The sequence below is a fragment of the Armigeres subalbatus genome, unplaced genomic scaffold (genome assembly GCF_024139115.2).
Source record: "Armigeres subalbatus isolate Guangzhou_Male unplaced genomic scaffold, GZ_Asu_2 Contig302, whole genome shotgun sequence".
Taxonomy (NCBI): Eukaryota; Metazoa; Arthropoda; class Insecta; order Diptera; family Culicidae; genus Armigeres; species Armigeres subalbatus.
Window position 1 is genome coordinate 195,793 of NW_026943045.1, and position 17,912 is coordinate 213,704.

General features: G+C 39.2%; 1 protein-coding gene and 1 long non-coding RNA gene across 2 annotated transcripts in view; one reads left to right on the forward strand and one right to left on the reverse strand.

Moving 5' to 3' along the window:
- The window catches only part of LOC134203965 (uncharacterized), a 90,050-nt gene that overhangs the window by 41,430 nt on the left and 30,708 nt on the right, over positions 1–17,912 (reverse strand). The window contains exons 5-6 of the mRNA XM_062678803.1: positions 5,084–5,217; positions 3,828–3,950 (exon numbers count right to left, since the gene is read on the reverse strand). Coding sequence (XP_062534787.1) covers positions 3,828–3,950; positions 5,084–5,217 — 257 coding nt within the window. The remainder of the gene's footprint in view (positions 1–3,827; positions 3,951–5,083; positions 5,218–17,912) is intronic.
- Positions 9,430–10,596, forward strand: LOC134203968 (uncharacterized). Its single transcript, XR_009977741.1, has 4 exons — positions 9,430–9,658; positions 9,729–9,785; positions 9,850–9,918; positions 10,021–10,596. It is a non-coding gene; the product is annotated as an uncharacterized LOC134203968 (long non-coding RNA).

Genomic DNA, 17,912 nt, shown 5'->3' on the forward strand with positions numbered 1-17,912 from the left:
AAAATCGATGAAGTTGTCCTCATATTAGGTTAAAATATCACACACGAACGACCGAAGCGCCAACTTGAGCACCAACCATCAAAAAATATATGGGGGTTTGTGCAACTTCACTACAAATGCTCAAACATGTTCGGCGAACCTTGACTCCACCCCCGACAACTCAAACCAAAATCAAACCGTTTCAATTTTTTCCAACCGAGCCGCCAACTGTTAAATGGTTGTTTGCACAACTTCAAACACGTTCAAACAAAGCAACAACCAAAGCGTTTTTTTGGGGGCGGAGTCAATGTTCATCAAACTGCTTGACTGGTGTGTACACCGCATAATAAACAACCATAAGTGACAGAATGTCAACACCACACACATCCGATAGCGCATATATACCACTAACGCTGATACCAATACTAATACAGAATATGTACATTGGGCTTACAAACACAATGATCAAATAATTGTATTCGAATTTATTGAACACCCTGTAGGGTAAAACGTCCTATCGTTGTGGTATGTCCTAATATTGCGGTAGTGTTAAAATAGTCCTCTCTAGATAGAATAGCACCAAAAATAATTGTTGATCCGCTGAAACTCTTCGAATCAACCACTAGAACACAATTTGTTTGACAGAATTCCGTTCAAAATGATGAAAAATCAACATTTTCGATTGAAAAATTGCGTCGTTTGAGCCCATTATTGCGGTAGTGCTAAGGTCCTATTGTTGTGGTATCGCTCTCCATAAGAAATACAGGCAATGCCGCAACAATAGGACTGACCTTCAAAAAATATCGCAACAATAGGCAACTGCGTCCTATTATTGCGGTATTTTGTTTCTATTGTGATTAAAACAAAACAACATAACTTTAGCACAATTGACGTACTATTTACGAAACTAGAGTTAATTAGCATCCTATTCGACTACTGCAATGTGAAAAAAGATAAAAAGTTCATTTTTAAAGATTTTTTTAAATCAATTTTGTTTTGATAAGTGCTTAATCCCTCCATAATAGGTCGTTTTACCCTAGAAGAGATTAAAACCAGCCCGGTGGCATCCCTATCTCACACAATAGGTTTGTTTTGCAGCCAACATTGTGCGACCGTATCCCACTGACAGTTCTGTATCCTAATGAGAATCAAATGTGATGTTTGTAAACAAAACACATACCATCATGAATTTTACACTGAGATGTTGGCTACAGTAACATGGCGTCGCGCTATATTGTCTGAAATATGGGAAGAGGAGAATTGTTCGCAAGTTGGTTGGACGTCCTCATTTGACCAAGCTTTAAGAAAGGCCGATTACCGAGGAATAGCCCTTCTTAATTCGGCGTAAAAAATATGTTCCGTATTTTGTTCAACAGATTGAGACCACTTGAAGAGTCCTTCGTCAACGAATACCAAGCATGTTTTCGTGAGGGCCGATCAACGACGGATTAAATGTTTACCCTGAAACAAATTCTTGATAAATTTTGGGAGTACAACTTGCAGACACATCATCTGTTTATTGATTTCAAGGCGGCGTACGATTCAGTGAAACGAAATGAATTATGTCAAATTATGCTAGAACATGGTTTTCCGTCGAACGGGCTTGGTGGTTATATGGCTACTACTTCTGCCTCATACGCAGGAGGTCGTGGAAATCTCAGGCCCGTTCCATACTTTGTATCTTTCCATATATTTTTCATGTTTCAGTCATCGCTAGAACTGGAAATGGGCTTTTATACCGTTTCCATCGTCTGTCATAAACCAACAACTTGCCTAGTTCTAATAGGTAAATGTTAGAATTCGAAATGAGCGAAAAAGCTTGTTTCGGCATCCAATTAGAAAACACCACACTTTAATTACTATCGCATTGGCAACCCGTTAACCAAAGCGAACCTCTGCCATAGAACCCAACCCCCAGATTCCAATAAAATTCCGAATGAACTCGGGGCGACTGCAGAGGTGTTCTCGGCTTGCAATGGGCGAGTGATTGCATTATCAGTTCCTTCTCATCGACGATTGACCGTGAGCACATGGCCATCGCCGTTATCAACCATTTAAAATACTAAATAGAGCTCTCGGACTGTGCACATTGAGGTTAAAGAGCAAATCCCATGTTTCCATCCATTGGTCCCCTGTGGAATTGCGATTGTTCTGGTCAATAACGGAGTAGCAACTACGATATGCACGGTCATTATAATACACGGATTTCGAATATTACGGATTCGGACTTCGAATATTACGGACTTCGAAACCAGCTTAAGTCCCGTAATCTGCGAAAGAAGGCGGTATTTGCGTTGTATACGATTGCCTTACGTTGTCCAAAGGATCCCTTTCGTTTGTGTCTTGACATAACTCTTCTAATATTTTTTAGTGATCAAATTAACCTTTGCACTTGCCATGAGTTCATTCGTGATTTTATGGAGTTTGGGAGTTAGGTTCAATGCGACAGAGGTTTCGTCTTGGTTAACAAATTGATTAATGTTATAGGAATAAAATAATTATTTATAGGAAACGATTTTTTCCGTTCATTTGCAATTCAAACAGAATACTAGAATGTTTAGTTGAAGGTTAATACTGCCGTTAACCGCAAGTCAGACTTATTTGGATATGGGTGCCATATACAGATAAGTCTGACTTGCGGTTAGCGGCAGTATAGTAAAAGAAGAAAACGGAATGGACCCCACGTTCGGATCTAACGATTTCTAGAACATGATAGAAAAGAGAAGAATGGAACGGGCTTGGAATTGAAATAGGAAAAGATACAAAAGAGGAGAATGGAACGGGCTTGGAATTGAATCCACGACCTCCTATAAATGAAGCCATAGGACCACCAAGCCCGTAATGATCAAATTTGTACACATGAACAAGGAATATTAGATTTCATGTTGTATGCGTTGTATGCGTATACTGAACGGTAATCAAACTGGCATCGTTATTTGGCAGCAACCATCCAACATACGATTGATTTTCCTTAAATATTCTCCAATCTGCATTCGACATTAATAGTCAGTACGTACAACATGTATATATTTGAGTCGTTTCCAATGTTCCCAAACTCATTAGGCCCATCGAGAACAACACAAAATAAAAGGTAAAGCAAATCAATTTAACTTTTAATTAACGCCACTCACCGGCACCTGAAATTGAATCTTTTGTGTTTTGCCTTAAATTGGTCCCAGAGACATATTTCCCGTGCTCCGTCGTCGGCAGACCTCAGAAAGCCACCCGTCCGCGGGTGTGAAAGGGTAATACAGCTTTCGGATCCTTTGTTTTACAGCAAACGGTGCAGAACATACTCTAGAAGATGTTTTACCTCCCCTCCAAGATAACGACACGGTTTAAGTAAACAAAATGAACTCATAAAAAAATCTGGATGACTTTTTTCTTGTCTCATAATAATGCATACAACTTTGCACTGTGGATACTTTTCTTGTTTTTTCTTTGCACCACTCCTTTTTTCTTCACTCCGTAGAAGTGAGAAGAGAATGGATTGAAATTAAAATTTATAATTAATTAATTTAACTTTCCCTCTCCGTTTTGATTAACATTTCAATGAAGTGGATGACAAGCAACGGCCGCGAAGAAAGTCCTGGCAGCAAGTTTTAACGAGCGCAGCGCCACTCTGTTGAAAGTTGCGTCGATCTTGTTGGAAAGGACGAAAGGATGTTCTTTGTTTTTAAACAAAGGTTTGTGGTCCCAAAGTTGTCAAACTTTGTTAGTCTGAAGACGCAGCTGGGTGTGAACTTATGAGAACGGACAGCCGATGAGGAAAGTTCCAGCGAAATTTGAATTTCGTCAATGATTCAAATGATGACGGTATTGACATTCAATCAGAGTGGCTTACTCACCTTCAGTTTTCCTTTGATGAAATGACTGTGCGATACCATCACATTAATCCCAAGAATGGATGTTTCCAATCCCGTGCTTTCATCTTTGATGGGTCTGTATTGTCTGATTTGTTGCAGGAGTACCTAAAAGTAAGGAAATTGCTTAACACGTTGTGGTTTAACATGCATATGAATAGGGAGCATGATAATTGTGTTATGGTAAAATTGTGGCTTTTCCCCTGTTTTCAAACAATGTTTGACCATTTATCTCAGTCCATTATATTCAAAAGAATACAAATGCGTTGGCACATAGCTTGATTTGGAGATAAAGGTAAAAACGCAAACAAATTGTAAAAAAATATCTCCCTCAAAATCAACACCAAGAACTCAAAGATCCAGCATCGATGAAAAACGCGTCGAAAACCCAAGCTGTTTGACTGAACATTTAAGCAAACCCAGCCAATCGACCCAGAAAAGCGAAACCAGACAGATCTAGCGAGGGCCAAAACACCACCGAACGAACCCAGCACACTTGAAGCGTGAAATTGTGCCTGATTGGGAAGTGCAAATTCAATTATATTTTAAATAGGTTTTGAATCCAGTTTGAGCTTTTTGCCTCGATTTGGGCGAAGGAAGAAAAAATCGACCACCGCTCGCTCCAACCCTCGTCGTTTTCGTGGGACCCGATGTCGACGACGCCAGAGCGGTGACTTTTAGGGCGACGGCGGCGTATGATCAAACGAGAATCAAGCACCCGGAAGCGTTCGCACTCTCCCTTGGTTTGGAAATTGAATTTATTTCTTCGTGCTCAGGTCACACGTAGGCACACACACACCCAAACACGCTTCACTTCAGTCGGAGCCAGATACTGGTTGCTGGTTGGATGACATTTTGTGGCGAGGTAAACTTAATTTGGACTTTGGTTTCCCGCAATGGGATTAAAATGGGTTGGAAATGAGAAATGTGAAGAATTTGCACTGCCGAGGAAATGAATTTGGGTTTTAGAGTCATGAATCGCTGGTATTTAGTCAGTTTTTCTTTCAATTTCCTATGAAACAGAACAGCATCGTCTTTCATGCCATGATCATTTGACTTGTAAGCAGGAATTCGCGCTGAATATTTTACAAGGGGAGTACGACAAATGCAAATAACTATCATGTTTTTATGCTCCCCATAATGCTTTGTGGAATTAAAATAATAATAAAAATAAAAGGTATTTATTGGATTTAGAATACAGTGAACAAATATGCACTGCATTTATTGAAATTCACGCTTACCTGCATGTCGTTTATCGTCCACGTCAAGTTGGCAGCCGGTTTTGAGTTGAGCGATGAGCAGTTGGCACGCAGAATATCGCCGGGTCGATACCGTGTTTGCATTCCTATTATCGACGGTTTGTCCAATGGTGGTTCTGTGAATTCCCGGGGTTCATAATGAAAGTAAAGTGAAAAATGGAACGTACAACATGATTATTTTGCGAAAAAAATACAGACTCCGTCGGTAGAGTCAAACTGCTCCCACTCGCATATCAGTCCCATACCGGTTATTCGCATACCGAGATAATAACCATTGCAGTTCCAAATCGCATCTTCCATATGAAACTAAAAAAAAATCTAATAGATTTAAACATCATCGTTACTTGATGTAATTTTGCTGAGTTATTCATCATTCGATAGATTACCATGAAACGATTTAGCATGATCGAAAAATTGTTTAGTTTTATGCAATAAGGTCATGTAAATACTTAGTGGGACTATGCGGGTACCTTCGATATAGGACGCACATGACTTAATATTTTTTTCTCTTATGGGCATACAAAATCGCAATTTTCATTATGATTTGTAGAAGCACATTAGAAAAAAAAACCCAAAAAACTTAAAAGTGACGAAAAGTCGAATGGAACTGTTATGCGAGTAGGGGCAGTAGTATTGAATTAGAGAGCGAAAAACCTATTTGGAACACAGTGTCTAGATAAATTACTGGCTAAAATAGTCAATATGGACTGCGGAGGCCCCCGCTGCTCATCAGCGACACCACACCCGAGGTATCAGCCGTCCGAAACTCGTTGTTTGTTATTTGGCATAGCAGTGCGTTTTTGGATGACGCCGAAGTCAATTTTAACCGGCGCACTAAGGGGTAACTGGACCAAAATCCTGGCCAACATTATATTTCGTCGTTTTCTGGTAGGTTTTGCATCTATGATGCAAAAACATAGTAACAATCGATTTTCTAACAGTCTTACAGGTGCAAATTCACATACCAGTGATAAAATACCTTTCTTGATATGTTCAAAAATTAAATTATAAACTGATACAGAAGCGACAGCTCCATGAAAGTTCATTTGTTCACTCACTTTTGTCCTTGATTCGCGTGGGAAACGTGAAAAATGGAAAATCTCGCGTAGCATTTGATAAGGGCCTGTTACAGAAAGGTAAACATTAATCGATTCAAAACAAAAAATTAGATTTTCAGCTTCTGTTTCACAAGTTTATTATATTTTTAGCAGCGAAAGCTACCCAGAACGTACAATCAACACTGATTACTCACGCATAACAACAGTCTGGCTATTGTTTTAGCACCATTATGGGTCGTATTTCCTGTTTTGGTCCTATATACAATGTTGCCTCAAGTGGTAACTTCTCTTAAGACCAAGTAGACTGCATATTCGAATTGTTTTTATTTAGCTTGAAGTGGCACTTACCCGTTTTATCCCCTACCCCATATTATTTCTTTGCTTCAACTTGTCTACATAATATCAACTAGGGTAAAGTGCCCAATAGTGGACCCCCAACCAATAGTGGACCCTCCAGCCATTTTTGCATTATTACAGCACAATGTAAACATTTTGCTATGAAATTCCATCGGGGGAACCTACCTTACAGTCCTATGATTTGATTACATGCATTGGAAATCGTATGGACAGTAAAATTGGATGGTTTTTTTACAATTCTATAAAAAATAAACACGAGAGTGTCCATTATAGGAATATTTTGGGGGTCCATAATAGGGAAGAAGAACGTCCCGAAACGAAACATGAAAATCAAATGAAGTGTCGACTATAGGGAAGCAATTTCCTATTATGGACCCCCAGGGGGTCTACTATAGGGCGAATTCAGTAAGACTTTAAAATGATAATTTCAACGAATAACGTCGTATATTTAAGTGTTTTATGTATGTATCATGAAGAGGATATGCAGAACTTGTTATTAGATATCAAGCAGGTTTAATATGTTGAAAATATCTATTCATTATGACAGGAAGAGCAAAATTCCGCTACTAGGGGGTCCACTATTGGGCATTTTACCCTATGATGTATTTAAGTTATCGAGTTATCGAGATTTACATGTCTGTTGTCAATGCAATCGTCAAATTCAATACAATTGATGTTTTGATTTTTTTTAACATTAATAAGTGGAAAGGAGACGAAAGATAACGGAGCATGTGCCATGCTTTGTAGAGATTTAAATGAGCAGCAGATGCCCCAAACTAACATTATTAATTGACTGTTAGGTTACAAAATTGTATTAAAGTTTTTTTTTAATCGGCTCCGTAACGCCCTACAGCATTTGAGCCTTCCAAATGAACGAATTAATAACAAAAAACAGAGTATGTTACTATTGTATTAAATAATGTCTATGTGTCAAATGCCTCGAAAACCAGAAAAAGTTATCTGCGGATTTTTTTGCCTATATACTGTTGAAAACAATGGCGGAAAATGTGAAAACAACCTATTTTGAAGTGACTCGCAAATTCGTTTGCGGACGAGTGCGGATGATCTTTAACCCGTAATAGAAAGATGAAAGCCTATATTTTCATGTGTGTACAATCCCGTAGCGGAATACGAGGGAGTACTTCTACTTTTTCAATAATGAAGTTTATTAAAAAATGTCAAAAACTCCATGTTATTTATGTTTATGAAAAAATATCTTAATGTTAAATATAATTCATTTCAGATCATGGAGGTCCTAGGGCAGTGCATAACTGATGTTTTGTGTACTATAAACCCAACATTATATGTGTTGTTTAGATTAGTCAGCAGTGGTAACCAGCCCCGTGGCAAGAGATGCTTCTCAGCGTAGCGAACATCTCCATGAATATATCCAGCATAAATTTTGAAAAGTACTTCTCCCGAATCGTTCCTTTATAAGCAACTGGATTTTATCCAAAATATTGTTTGCTACACTTTTTCAATTTGTTTAAAAATAATACCAGCTATTATGGGCATGAAAATATAATCCTAAAATATCTTTCAGCACACCATTTATTTCATTTCAATTTAACTAATGAATGTTGTTCGATTTGCATCCCCGGACCATTTCAACTGTGATGCTCAACACAGTATAAACAATACAGGTCGGACTCGATTATCCGGAGTATCGATTTTTTTTTCACTCCGGATAATCGAATCCTCCGGATAATCGAATCACTAGAAAAAGATCAAATCTGCAATTAAATGACGAAAAAATTATTTTTTATTGTATTTGCAGTGGTGTAGTCAGAAATTATTTGGGAAAAACCCTGATTAATCCGCCTAACGGTATCGGTGATTTTCTGGTATACAATGGAAAATAGTATTTTTGCCATAACTTTTGAGTCTATAGTACGATCCAGCCAATTTTCAATATGAAATGATGAGACAGGATTCCCATTTGAATCGAACTTGATGGTTGAGAATAGGTGCCAAAAAAATAACTAGACTATTTACGCACTTGTACAAAAAATAGTATAATGACTTCTGAACCCAAAGTTTGATCTAGTCAATTTTCAACAAAAAGCTACATATGAAACTTTTGAGTCAATGAATTATTGGCTGTGGCTGATTTTCTACTCGCCGCTGTCACATCCAGGCGCTATAGTATATGCGCAAAATAGCCAGCAAGAGTTAACCGCCAGAAATGTGTATGGCGAAAGTCATCTAACGCGGGTTTTCTCAAAATAAGAAACTTTTCATGAAAAACTATTTGGTACCGATTATGTAGGAAGATGTCCGCTACCATGCCTACCAAATATTTTTTTGATGAAAGTGCTTAATTTTGAGAAATCGAACCTTAGATGCCTTTCGCCATACTGATTTCAGAAAGTTAACTCCTAGTGTGCCGCTGTAAGCACGCTCAAAGCAGGCGATTCATTGTCTGATCTATCCATTTGTCAATAGGAAACAATATAAAGGCTCCCCCAGACCTGAGTGATTCTATCGCCTCAACGGCAAAAACTAGTCGCAGCGTTTTTCTCGTTGGGTCGCTGTAGGCAATGTTCCAGTTACTCTTCCACTCCAACGGCGACAGAATCGCATTCGCCAAGCGTTAGAATCGCGTCGCAATTTTTCGGTCAAGTCACGTGTTTTAGGGGGAACTTAATAAGATTTCCCGTTAAATGCAACCAGTCGCAAGCAAATTGGATAAGGAAAAGTGCCAAAAATGTCCCCAATTCGCCGACCATAGATGATCGGTATATAATGTAACCGACGGTTCCAAATTATAGCTTGCGACTCCATCTCAAGCAGATTTAATTACCATCCAAAGATGACCCTGCCTAATATGCTCATGGAGAAACATTAAAATATCTCTCTCCCGAAATGATCCCACTTCCCCAGCCACTCAAAGCTTCATCGAATTTGTCGAGCAGTAGTTTGAGCGCCGGCAAAAGATTCTTAGCCGATGAGGCGTCCGTAGGTAGGGCAGGGGTATAGTACTCACGTTTGTGCACTTACACTTTTACGACAGGCTCGGGTCTAGTCGTATTTCTTATGGGAAATTTTGGAATCGCTAGCTCAGCTTTTAGCTCTGTCCAACTTCTTCTGTTCTGGATACTCAAGCGAGTAGCAAGTGCGCGTCGTGAAACGTTAAATAAAAGTATGCTATATGTGCAATCTACTACTTAGTGGAATTAATTACAATTTGTATGCTTCTTGAACTATTATAGGTCTAGAACAGGAGATATTAAAATATCAGTAGCGTGAAACCTTGATTATTTCTAGTGGTTAGTATTGTTAGATGATAATGGTGTGATAATGTCTAAATATCTGATTGCTTTGTTGCGGTAGGGTGCAGTTGTATCAAAATACCCAAACTCCAAGCTGCGCTACTGGATTAAATTATAAAAGAAGAAAAAGGTAAATTTCCAAAAACCCTGAAAAATTGTAAAGCCCGATGTTATCGGAATTCGATTCGGGTTAGAAAAACATGTGGCGTGGTGTACTAATAATTGTGGTTAGGTCCACACAGGGCCTTTTTCTTTCTGCCTAAACCTCTAGCGTCTGGCAACCGCCGCCATTGTGATTTTGTGGAACCGATCCAACGAGCCGGTGACCGCGTGTGTCTCGGGACAAATCTGAGACCCCACCCAGCCATCCGTCGGCAACCACTCTGTAGCTCAGGGACCCAGCAACGAATTGCTCTCGCGGTGCGTGACCGCAAGCGAGACTCTCCTTAACTCCAGCAGTTCTTCATCTCCATTGAGCCTGGGTTGCCAGTGAGGATTAAAATCCAGGACTTACGATCCGCCGAAATGGTCGTGACTCCAAGGGCCGCAGTAAAGTAGTGTCCACCACGCCAAATGCCCCAACATCAGACCTAAGAAATAACCGCAAGTACTAATGTGACGTCACTAGTTTTAAGTTAATGGCCAAAACAAATAACTCAAAACAATTATGTAAAACACAAAAATTAGCATGCAAAATAATTATGTAGTTTAAAAGCATTTCGGAGAGTTCTTGATTTCACTAGTAAATTTCATTTCGTTAATACCGTACCCAGTACTGAGGGTGTTCAGGCCTCTCTCACTTCCGTAACCATTCGGCGAGTCTTTCGACAGAGTAGCTTTTGAGCCATTTAGTATCCCTAAGACCCCATTCGGGAGTATTATCTTTACGCTGTATTTACGGATTTGCCCTAAGAGTGAGTTCCTATTGAAGACAAACAGGTGAGTTGTATTGAGTGTTGAACCGGTTTCCCCTTCTTTCGACCCTGGAGATATTTGCATTCTCTCAGCAGAGCATAGCCCAAGGGGGTTATAATAATTCTATGAAGCTCCGAGACATCTAAAATATGTTTGTTTTTGGAGAAAACAAATAGCCTTTCGGTATACTTTGTGTCCGAGGGAGACAAAAAGGGGTCTTTTGAATCAAATATTAGGCAATGATCCGTGCATCAAATAACCATTTACAGGTCCTTGCAATCTCTTCTTGGTAACGTGTTTCCGTTTGTTGCTGAACATTTTCTCCTGGAAATACGAGATTTTTGCGTTACGTAATTAATGGATTATTCCTTAAAGAGTGATATTCTGAAGGATAAATTCCTTTAGGATAACTCCAATTGAAAGGTCATTATTGGTGCTGATGGAGCATTTTGACTTGTTTTGCATCATCTTCAATGGCAATTGTACTAGAACGAAGCGTTTTATCACAACGTCGGTGGGGGAAATATTTCTCTGCCCCTTTTCTCGCATTTGTATCAGGTGACGAGCAATTTGTTTTCATGTCTTGATATGATAAGGAAAAAGCCTTATGCTTTATGTCCATCGTCGTTAATTATAAATTGAGAGCGAATTCTGCAACCAATGTTATGCATCCAAACCAGGCTACTGACATCCTATTGTTTAGCCCATCGCCAGATCGTAGCCAGGATGTCCTGGGCTATAATTTTTTTTCATACTGCGTTTCAATGATGACAGCGGTCTATGTCTATTGATGATGATGACAACGCGCTTGTCACCGGCTCGATCCAAACACATCGTTTCATGGTGGCAAGGCTTCCACGGAAATGTTTTTTTTTCTTTCTTTATTAGGGAGACTTTTAGCCCGAGGCTGGCTCGTCTCCGACCACGGAAAAGTTCTTGAAGCGAGAAGTTTGTGGACCTGTTCTGAAGAAAATAATTGATTCATCCAAATAGAATAAATATGTAGAACAACCCTATTTCAGTCCCTCCCATACAAGCTACGTTCATATTTCGTCATATAATCCTATTTTGTATGAATATAATAGTGATATAATCATTTGAATTTATGAAGTTGATATACAAGCCTATAGTCAAATTTCAATATACAAAACGACCCCTTTTTCAACCCCCTCCCACAGCCTAGATACGCCACATTGTTAAAATAATTATAGTGTATATTATCCTACTGAAAATAAAAATTTAGAATTAAAAAAAATTGAAGAAAAAAAAAATACTCCGGATAATCGAGTCTAAAATTCCGGATAATCGAACCCCGGATAATCGAGTCCCCGGATAATCGAGTCTCCGGATAATCGAGTCCGACCTGTAATAATATCTTTTGTTTGATTCGGAGCGGGAGAACAAGTTACGAAAAATGACCTGTAGATTCCCTCCAATTCGTAAGTTTATTATATTTTATCATCAAATAACATAATTCCCATGGTCAAAGATGTAAATCTTGCAAATTATTTTGAAAACAATTTTTAGATTTAACCAAAACAAATGGTAAACAAAACACATGATGTTTATTTTCGTACAATAACAACGGACGGTAATGAGCTACCGTCCGTGGACATGGTGGCTATTGTCAAACCCCTTGTGATAGTATAGGACGCCAGGGGGGTGGTGGTAACTGATCTTTGTCTTACGGCACGCTAAAAACCATCAAATTAACATGATTTTTAATAGGTTGTCACTAATACTAATAAGGAAAAAACGTAAAAATTTCAATGACACATGATGGAGATAATATTGAAGAATATTCTAAAAATGTAATACCATGCAAAAGTTCGAAAAACGAGAAAGGGTTTTTGGCCAGCCATTTGTTCTAGCTACTCCACCGGCGGCGGCTGTGGTAGCCTAATCATCGTTGCGTTTGTTCATAGGGGAAGAGGCCCCAAAACGACCTCCCCCCCCCATTTTTTTGAAATGGGAATATTATCAATATGATTGAGACTTTTTCTAATATTAATATGGCATCAGCTAGCTATATTGTTTACCTGTTGCGTGAGGTTGAAACACCCATGAAAATCGTAGTCTATGTTCAGCTAGGGCATATTGCCTCTCCTTTCCCTACGCTAATTCCTTCTGATATTAGTTGCAGCTAGTTGCAAAAAGATGATTAAAAAAAAATTTCAGCGCAAGTTGTACGTGCATCCAACGAGTTGAATAAATTATGGCGGAGTTAAGCTGGGGCACGACGAAATTGTTCTGAGGAAAAAACTGATTTTCCCCCAATTTCGATTGATCCTGGAGGGGAAAACTTCCCAATAAATTCTTGAAGTTATTTTCGAAAGAATTTTTGGAGAAATCTTGGAATTTCTTAAGAAATTTAGTAGATTGAGAGTTCGACTGCTAATGTTAGAGTATTTTTGTAGTTTTTGGCTTTTCAGTCTGTGGTTTTTTTTAGAACAACCGTTTAAGATCTGTCCCAACGTTTCGGCAAATTCGGCAGAATTTCGGCAAACATAGCCAAGTTCATCAAAAATAATTTATCATCAGCTGAAAGTAACTCCATCCATGATAGTGCAAAACAAAATTAATTCTAGAATATGAATTCAAGTTCAATTTATGAAACATATTACACGAACCATCTACCAACTTTAAGAAAGACAATCTCCTTAGCAAAGACGTTAGACGTAGAACTACATTCATGATTTTTCCCCTGATGAAGGCAACAACAATTTGCCGAAACGTTGGGACAGATCTTAAACGGTTGTTCTAAAAAAACCCACAGACTGAAAAGCCAAAAACCACAAAAATACTTTAGAAATTTAAATAGATATTATTCGTTGTTCCATCGAGAATTCCAGTATCAATTCTTTCAAAAATTCCATTGTAAAATCTATGCGATAATCTTTCGGGTTTTCCCCTTTGAAAATTTCTTCGAAAATTCATTCTGAAGTTTCTTTACGTGGTTCTTTTAAAAAAATTTCTTAAAATTTTTCAATTTTTTTCCACTCTAGCCATAATTTAGGAAGTTATGCCATTAATTCCTTATGACATTCCTCCAGAAATTTCTTCGGATTATCCTCTAGAAAGGCCTTTGTGAATTTCTCCGCTTCTAGCAAAACCATAAAAAAAAATCCTGTCGGAATTATTCCAGAGTTTCAATGAAAGATTTTCTATGGAAATTTTTTAATTAAAGAAATAGGAATTCCCAAAGTAGTTTTCGGAAGGGTTTCCACCGGAAATATTAAATGAATTTCTAGATGAAATGTTCGAAGGAACTCTTGAAGTAATTTCCGAATGATTCCTAAAAGTATTTCTGAATCAATTTCCATAATTGTCTAAATATATTTCCAATAATTTCTTCTCAGAGTTTCGGAAGAGATTTCTTAATGAATTACTGGAGAAATTTGTTTGATGAAATCCTAAAATAATTTCCGATGCAACTCCTTGACAAATGAAAGAGTTCTTGATACATTTTTTGTAGGAATTTCTTAAGCAGTTTTCAAAGGAATTAATAAATAAACTCATAAAAGATTTTTTATCTAAAAGAATTTAGGAAGGTTATCCTGAAACACTTTTCTACAAAAGGTAGGTGGACTTGAAAAAAAACTAAGGGACTTGCCGTTGGAGTCTCAATCGAAATTCCAATGGAATTAACAAAGGAGTTTCTAAAGGATTTTCGAAGGAATATCTGAAAGCATTTCCAAAGAAAATCCTTAAAGCATTTGTAAAGGAGTTTGCGAAGGAATCTCTGAAAGAATTTCCGCGGAAAAGGTATTTCCAAAAATAAATTGGAGGATTACTTTGGAAATTCCTCATAATATTCCTTCGAAAATTCAAAGAAGGAATGAAAGAAAATTTCAAAAACGGAAATCCACATTTTTTTTAGGAATTTCTTAATAAATTCTTTGGAAAATCCTTCGGTAGTTCCTTCAGAAATATTTACGGAAATTGTTTCATTAATACCTTCGGAAATTCCTTTGGGAGAAATCCTTCCAAAATTTCTTTAGGAATTTACTTACTTACTTATGGATCCTGTACACCTCCGGTGGTGCAAAGGGCCGACTTGAAAGATCTCCATCCTGAGCGATGCCCGGCTATCGCTTTAACCTGTTGCCAGGTTAGATTTCGGTCGACTTCTTTTATTTCTTTATTGAGGCTTCGCTGCCATGAGCCTCTGGGTCTGCCTCTGCTGCGATGTCCCGCTGGGTTCCAGTCTAATGCTTGCTTACAGATTTCGTTTCCGCCCCTACGTAGAGTGTGGCCGACCCAGCCCCACTTCCGATCCCGAATTTCTGTTGCTATCGGCCTCTGGTGACAACGACGATGGAGCTCGTTGTTTGAGATCCAGTTGTGAGGCCACCAGGCCCGAATTATATACCGCAGGCATCTGTTAATGAACACCTGCAGCCGTTGAGTGTTCTCCACTGATACACACCATGTTTCGCTAGCGTATAACAGCACAGATTTCACGTTAGAGTTGAAAATTCGTATTTTGGTGCGTTCACTTATCTGCCTGTTTTCCAGATATTTCTTAAACTCGCAAAGGCAGCCCTTGCTTTCTTGATCCTTGCGCCTATGTCGATCTTGGTACCGCCGTCTGACGCCATTTGGCTACCAAGATATTGGAAGCTTTCAACATTCTCCACTGGTTGCCCGGCTACTGTGAAACTGGAAGGAGTCACCGTGTTTACATCCAACGATTTGGTTTTGTTGACGTTGATGACTAAACCTGCCGAGGAGGAGCGATCGGCAAGGTCGTTGAGCTTACTCTGCATATCAGAGCGCCCTTGCGCGAGTAGTGCAACGTCATCCGCCAATTCGAAGTCGTTTAGGTGCTCCATGGTTACAGGCTGCCATAACAGCCCGCGGTTTGGTTCACGGCCAATCGCATCTACAAGAAACTCATCGATTACGATGAGGAACAGTAACAGTGATAGAATACATCCTTGCCTCACACCGGCTACGACCCGGATAGGGTCGGACAGGACCCCATTGTGCAGCACTCTACACGAAAAGGCCTCGTACTGTGCCTCGATGAGGCCGATGATTTTCTCAGGAACCCCCTTGCGTCTCAGGGCGCCCCACATATTCTCGTGATTGAGACGGTCGAAAGCTTTTTCGTAGTCAATGAATACCAAGTAAAGGGACTCTTGGAATTCGTTGACTTGCTCCAAAATGATGCGGAGCGTGACAATATGGTCCACACAGGATCTTCCGGTACGGAATCCGGCTTGCTGCCGCCGGAGAGTCGCATCGATCTTCTCCTGAATCCGGGCTAGGATAATTTTGCACAGAACGTTGAGAACGGTACACAGCAACATAATGCCTCGCCAGTTATCGCATACAGTCAGGTCACCCTTTTTGGGCACCTTCACTAAGATACCTTGCATCCAGTCGACCGGGAAAGTTGCGGTGTCCCAGATATTACGAAATAAACGATGCAGTAGTTGAGCGGATGTCATGGGGCTGGGGCTTTATTCGATTTCATGCATGGATGACTGTTTTAATCTCATGAAACTTTTAAGCAGTGATGGAGCTTCGGTATTGACACGTGTTATACGTCGGATCCTAGGCGCATCATGCCGAGGTGGTGATGGCCTGGTTGGCACTTGAAAAAGTTGTTCGAAGTGCTCGAACCAGCGTTTCAGCTGGTCAGTTGGGTCGGTCAATAACTGATCATTCGCGTCTTTCACAGGCATCGTTGCATTCATCTTCGCCCCGCTTAAGCGTCGTGACATATCGTAGAGGAGGCGAATGTCCCCGGTTGCGGCGGCTCTCTCTCCTTCGTCGGCCAGAGAGTCTGCCCACGCTCGCTTGTCCCGTCGACATAAGCGTTTTACTTCTTTCTCAAGAGCCGTGTATCGTTGACGGGCTAAGACTTTGGCTCCTCTCGTTTTCGATCGCTCTATCGCGGCTTTGGCTTCTCTTCGCTCCTCTATCTTCCTCCAGGTCTCATCGGTGATCCATTGTTTTCTCTGGGTGCGTAGTTCACCCAGATTGTTCTCGCTGGTGGCGATGAAAGCATTCTTAATGGCGGTCCATTGGTCTTCCACGCTCCCACCTTCCGGAATATCTGCAGCACGCGTCTCCAGTTCGAAGGACCGTTTCACCGTGGCATCTTCCAGTCGGCGTGTGTTGAATCGTCGTCCAACTCTTTCCAACTTAGGAATACCTTTGGAAATTCCTTTAAGAATTTCTTCGGAAATTGATTTAGGAATTTCTTCAGAATACAACTTAATAATTCTGCCAATACTTACCTAAGAAATCCCTTCGGAATCTCTAGGAATAAATTCTTGCAGTTCCTTCAAAAATTCTTACAAGAATTCCATCGGTCATTCCTCCTGTTTTTTTTAAGCAACTCTTCCAGAAACTTCTTTAGACCTTCGGAGATTTATTTTGAAATTTGCACGGAATTTCGGGAATCTCTTCAGAAATACCTTTAGGAATCCTTCGTAAATTTCATTAGGAAACTTTTTTGGGAATTCCTTCAAGATTTCTTTAGAAATTCTTTTCAGGAAATTTTTTGAATTTCCGTTAGAAACTACTTTGAAAATTTATAATGATTTCCTATTTCATTCTTCAATAAATTTCCGGAAAATTCCTGCATTGAAACTTTATTTCCAGAATAATTCCTGCATTTATTTTCAAAGTTATTTAACATTGTTTTACTCAAGAAATTTCTGGAGAAATTTACAAAGGTCTTTCTGGAGGTTGAACGCAGAAACACTGGAGAAGTAGTCAAATGAACCACTGGGAGAATTCTGTAAATTATTCCTGGAGGAGTTCTCAAAATAATTTGTGGAGAAATTTTAGCAGAATTTACTAGAGGAATTTCCAACTGTATTTCTGGATTGCAGTATTCATTCAGGTGATATTTCATGAATTTATCAAAAAGGTCGTTCGGAAAATCTTCCAGCCATTTTTTCGTAAAAAATATTCCCTGGAATTGATTCGTACAGTAATTCAGAAATGCTCCACAAATAAATCTAGTAATATCTTTTAGAAGCTTCTTAAGGATTTTTTTTTTAAATTTCTGCAAACAATTTTCCAAGAATTATTTTAAAAACTCCTCCTGAATTTCCTCTAGGAATTCCTTTAGCAATACTCACAATTTCTTACGAGATTTCTTCGAAAATTCCTTCGGAAATTATTTAGAAGGATTCTCATCGGAAATTGTATCAGGGAAACCTTCCGAAAGGAAAAAAATTTCTTCGA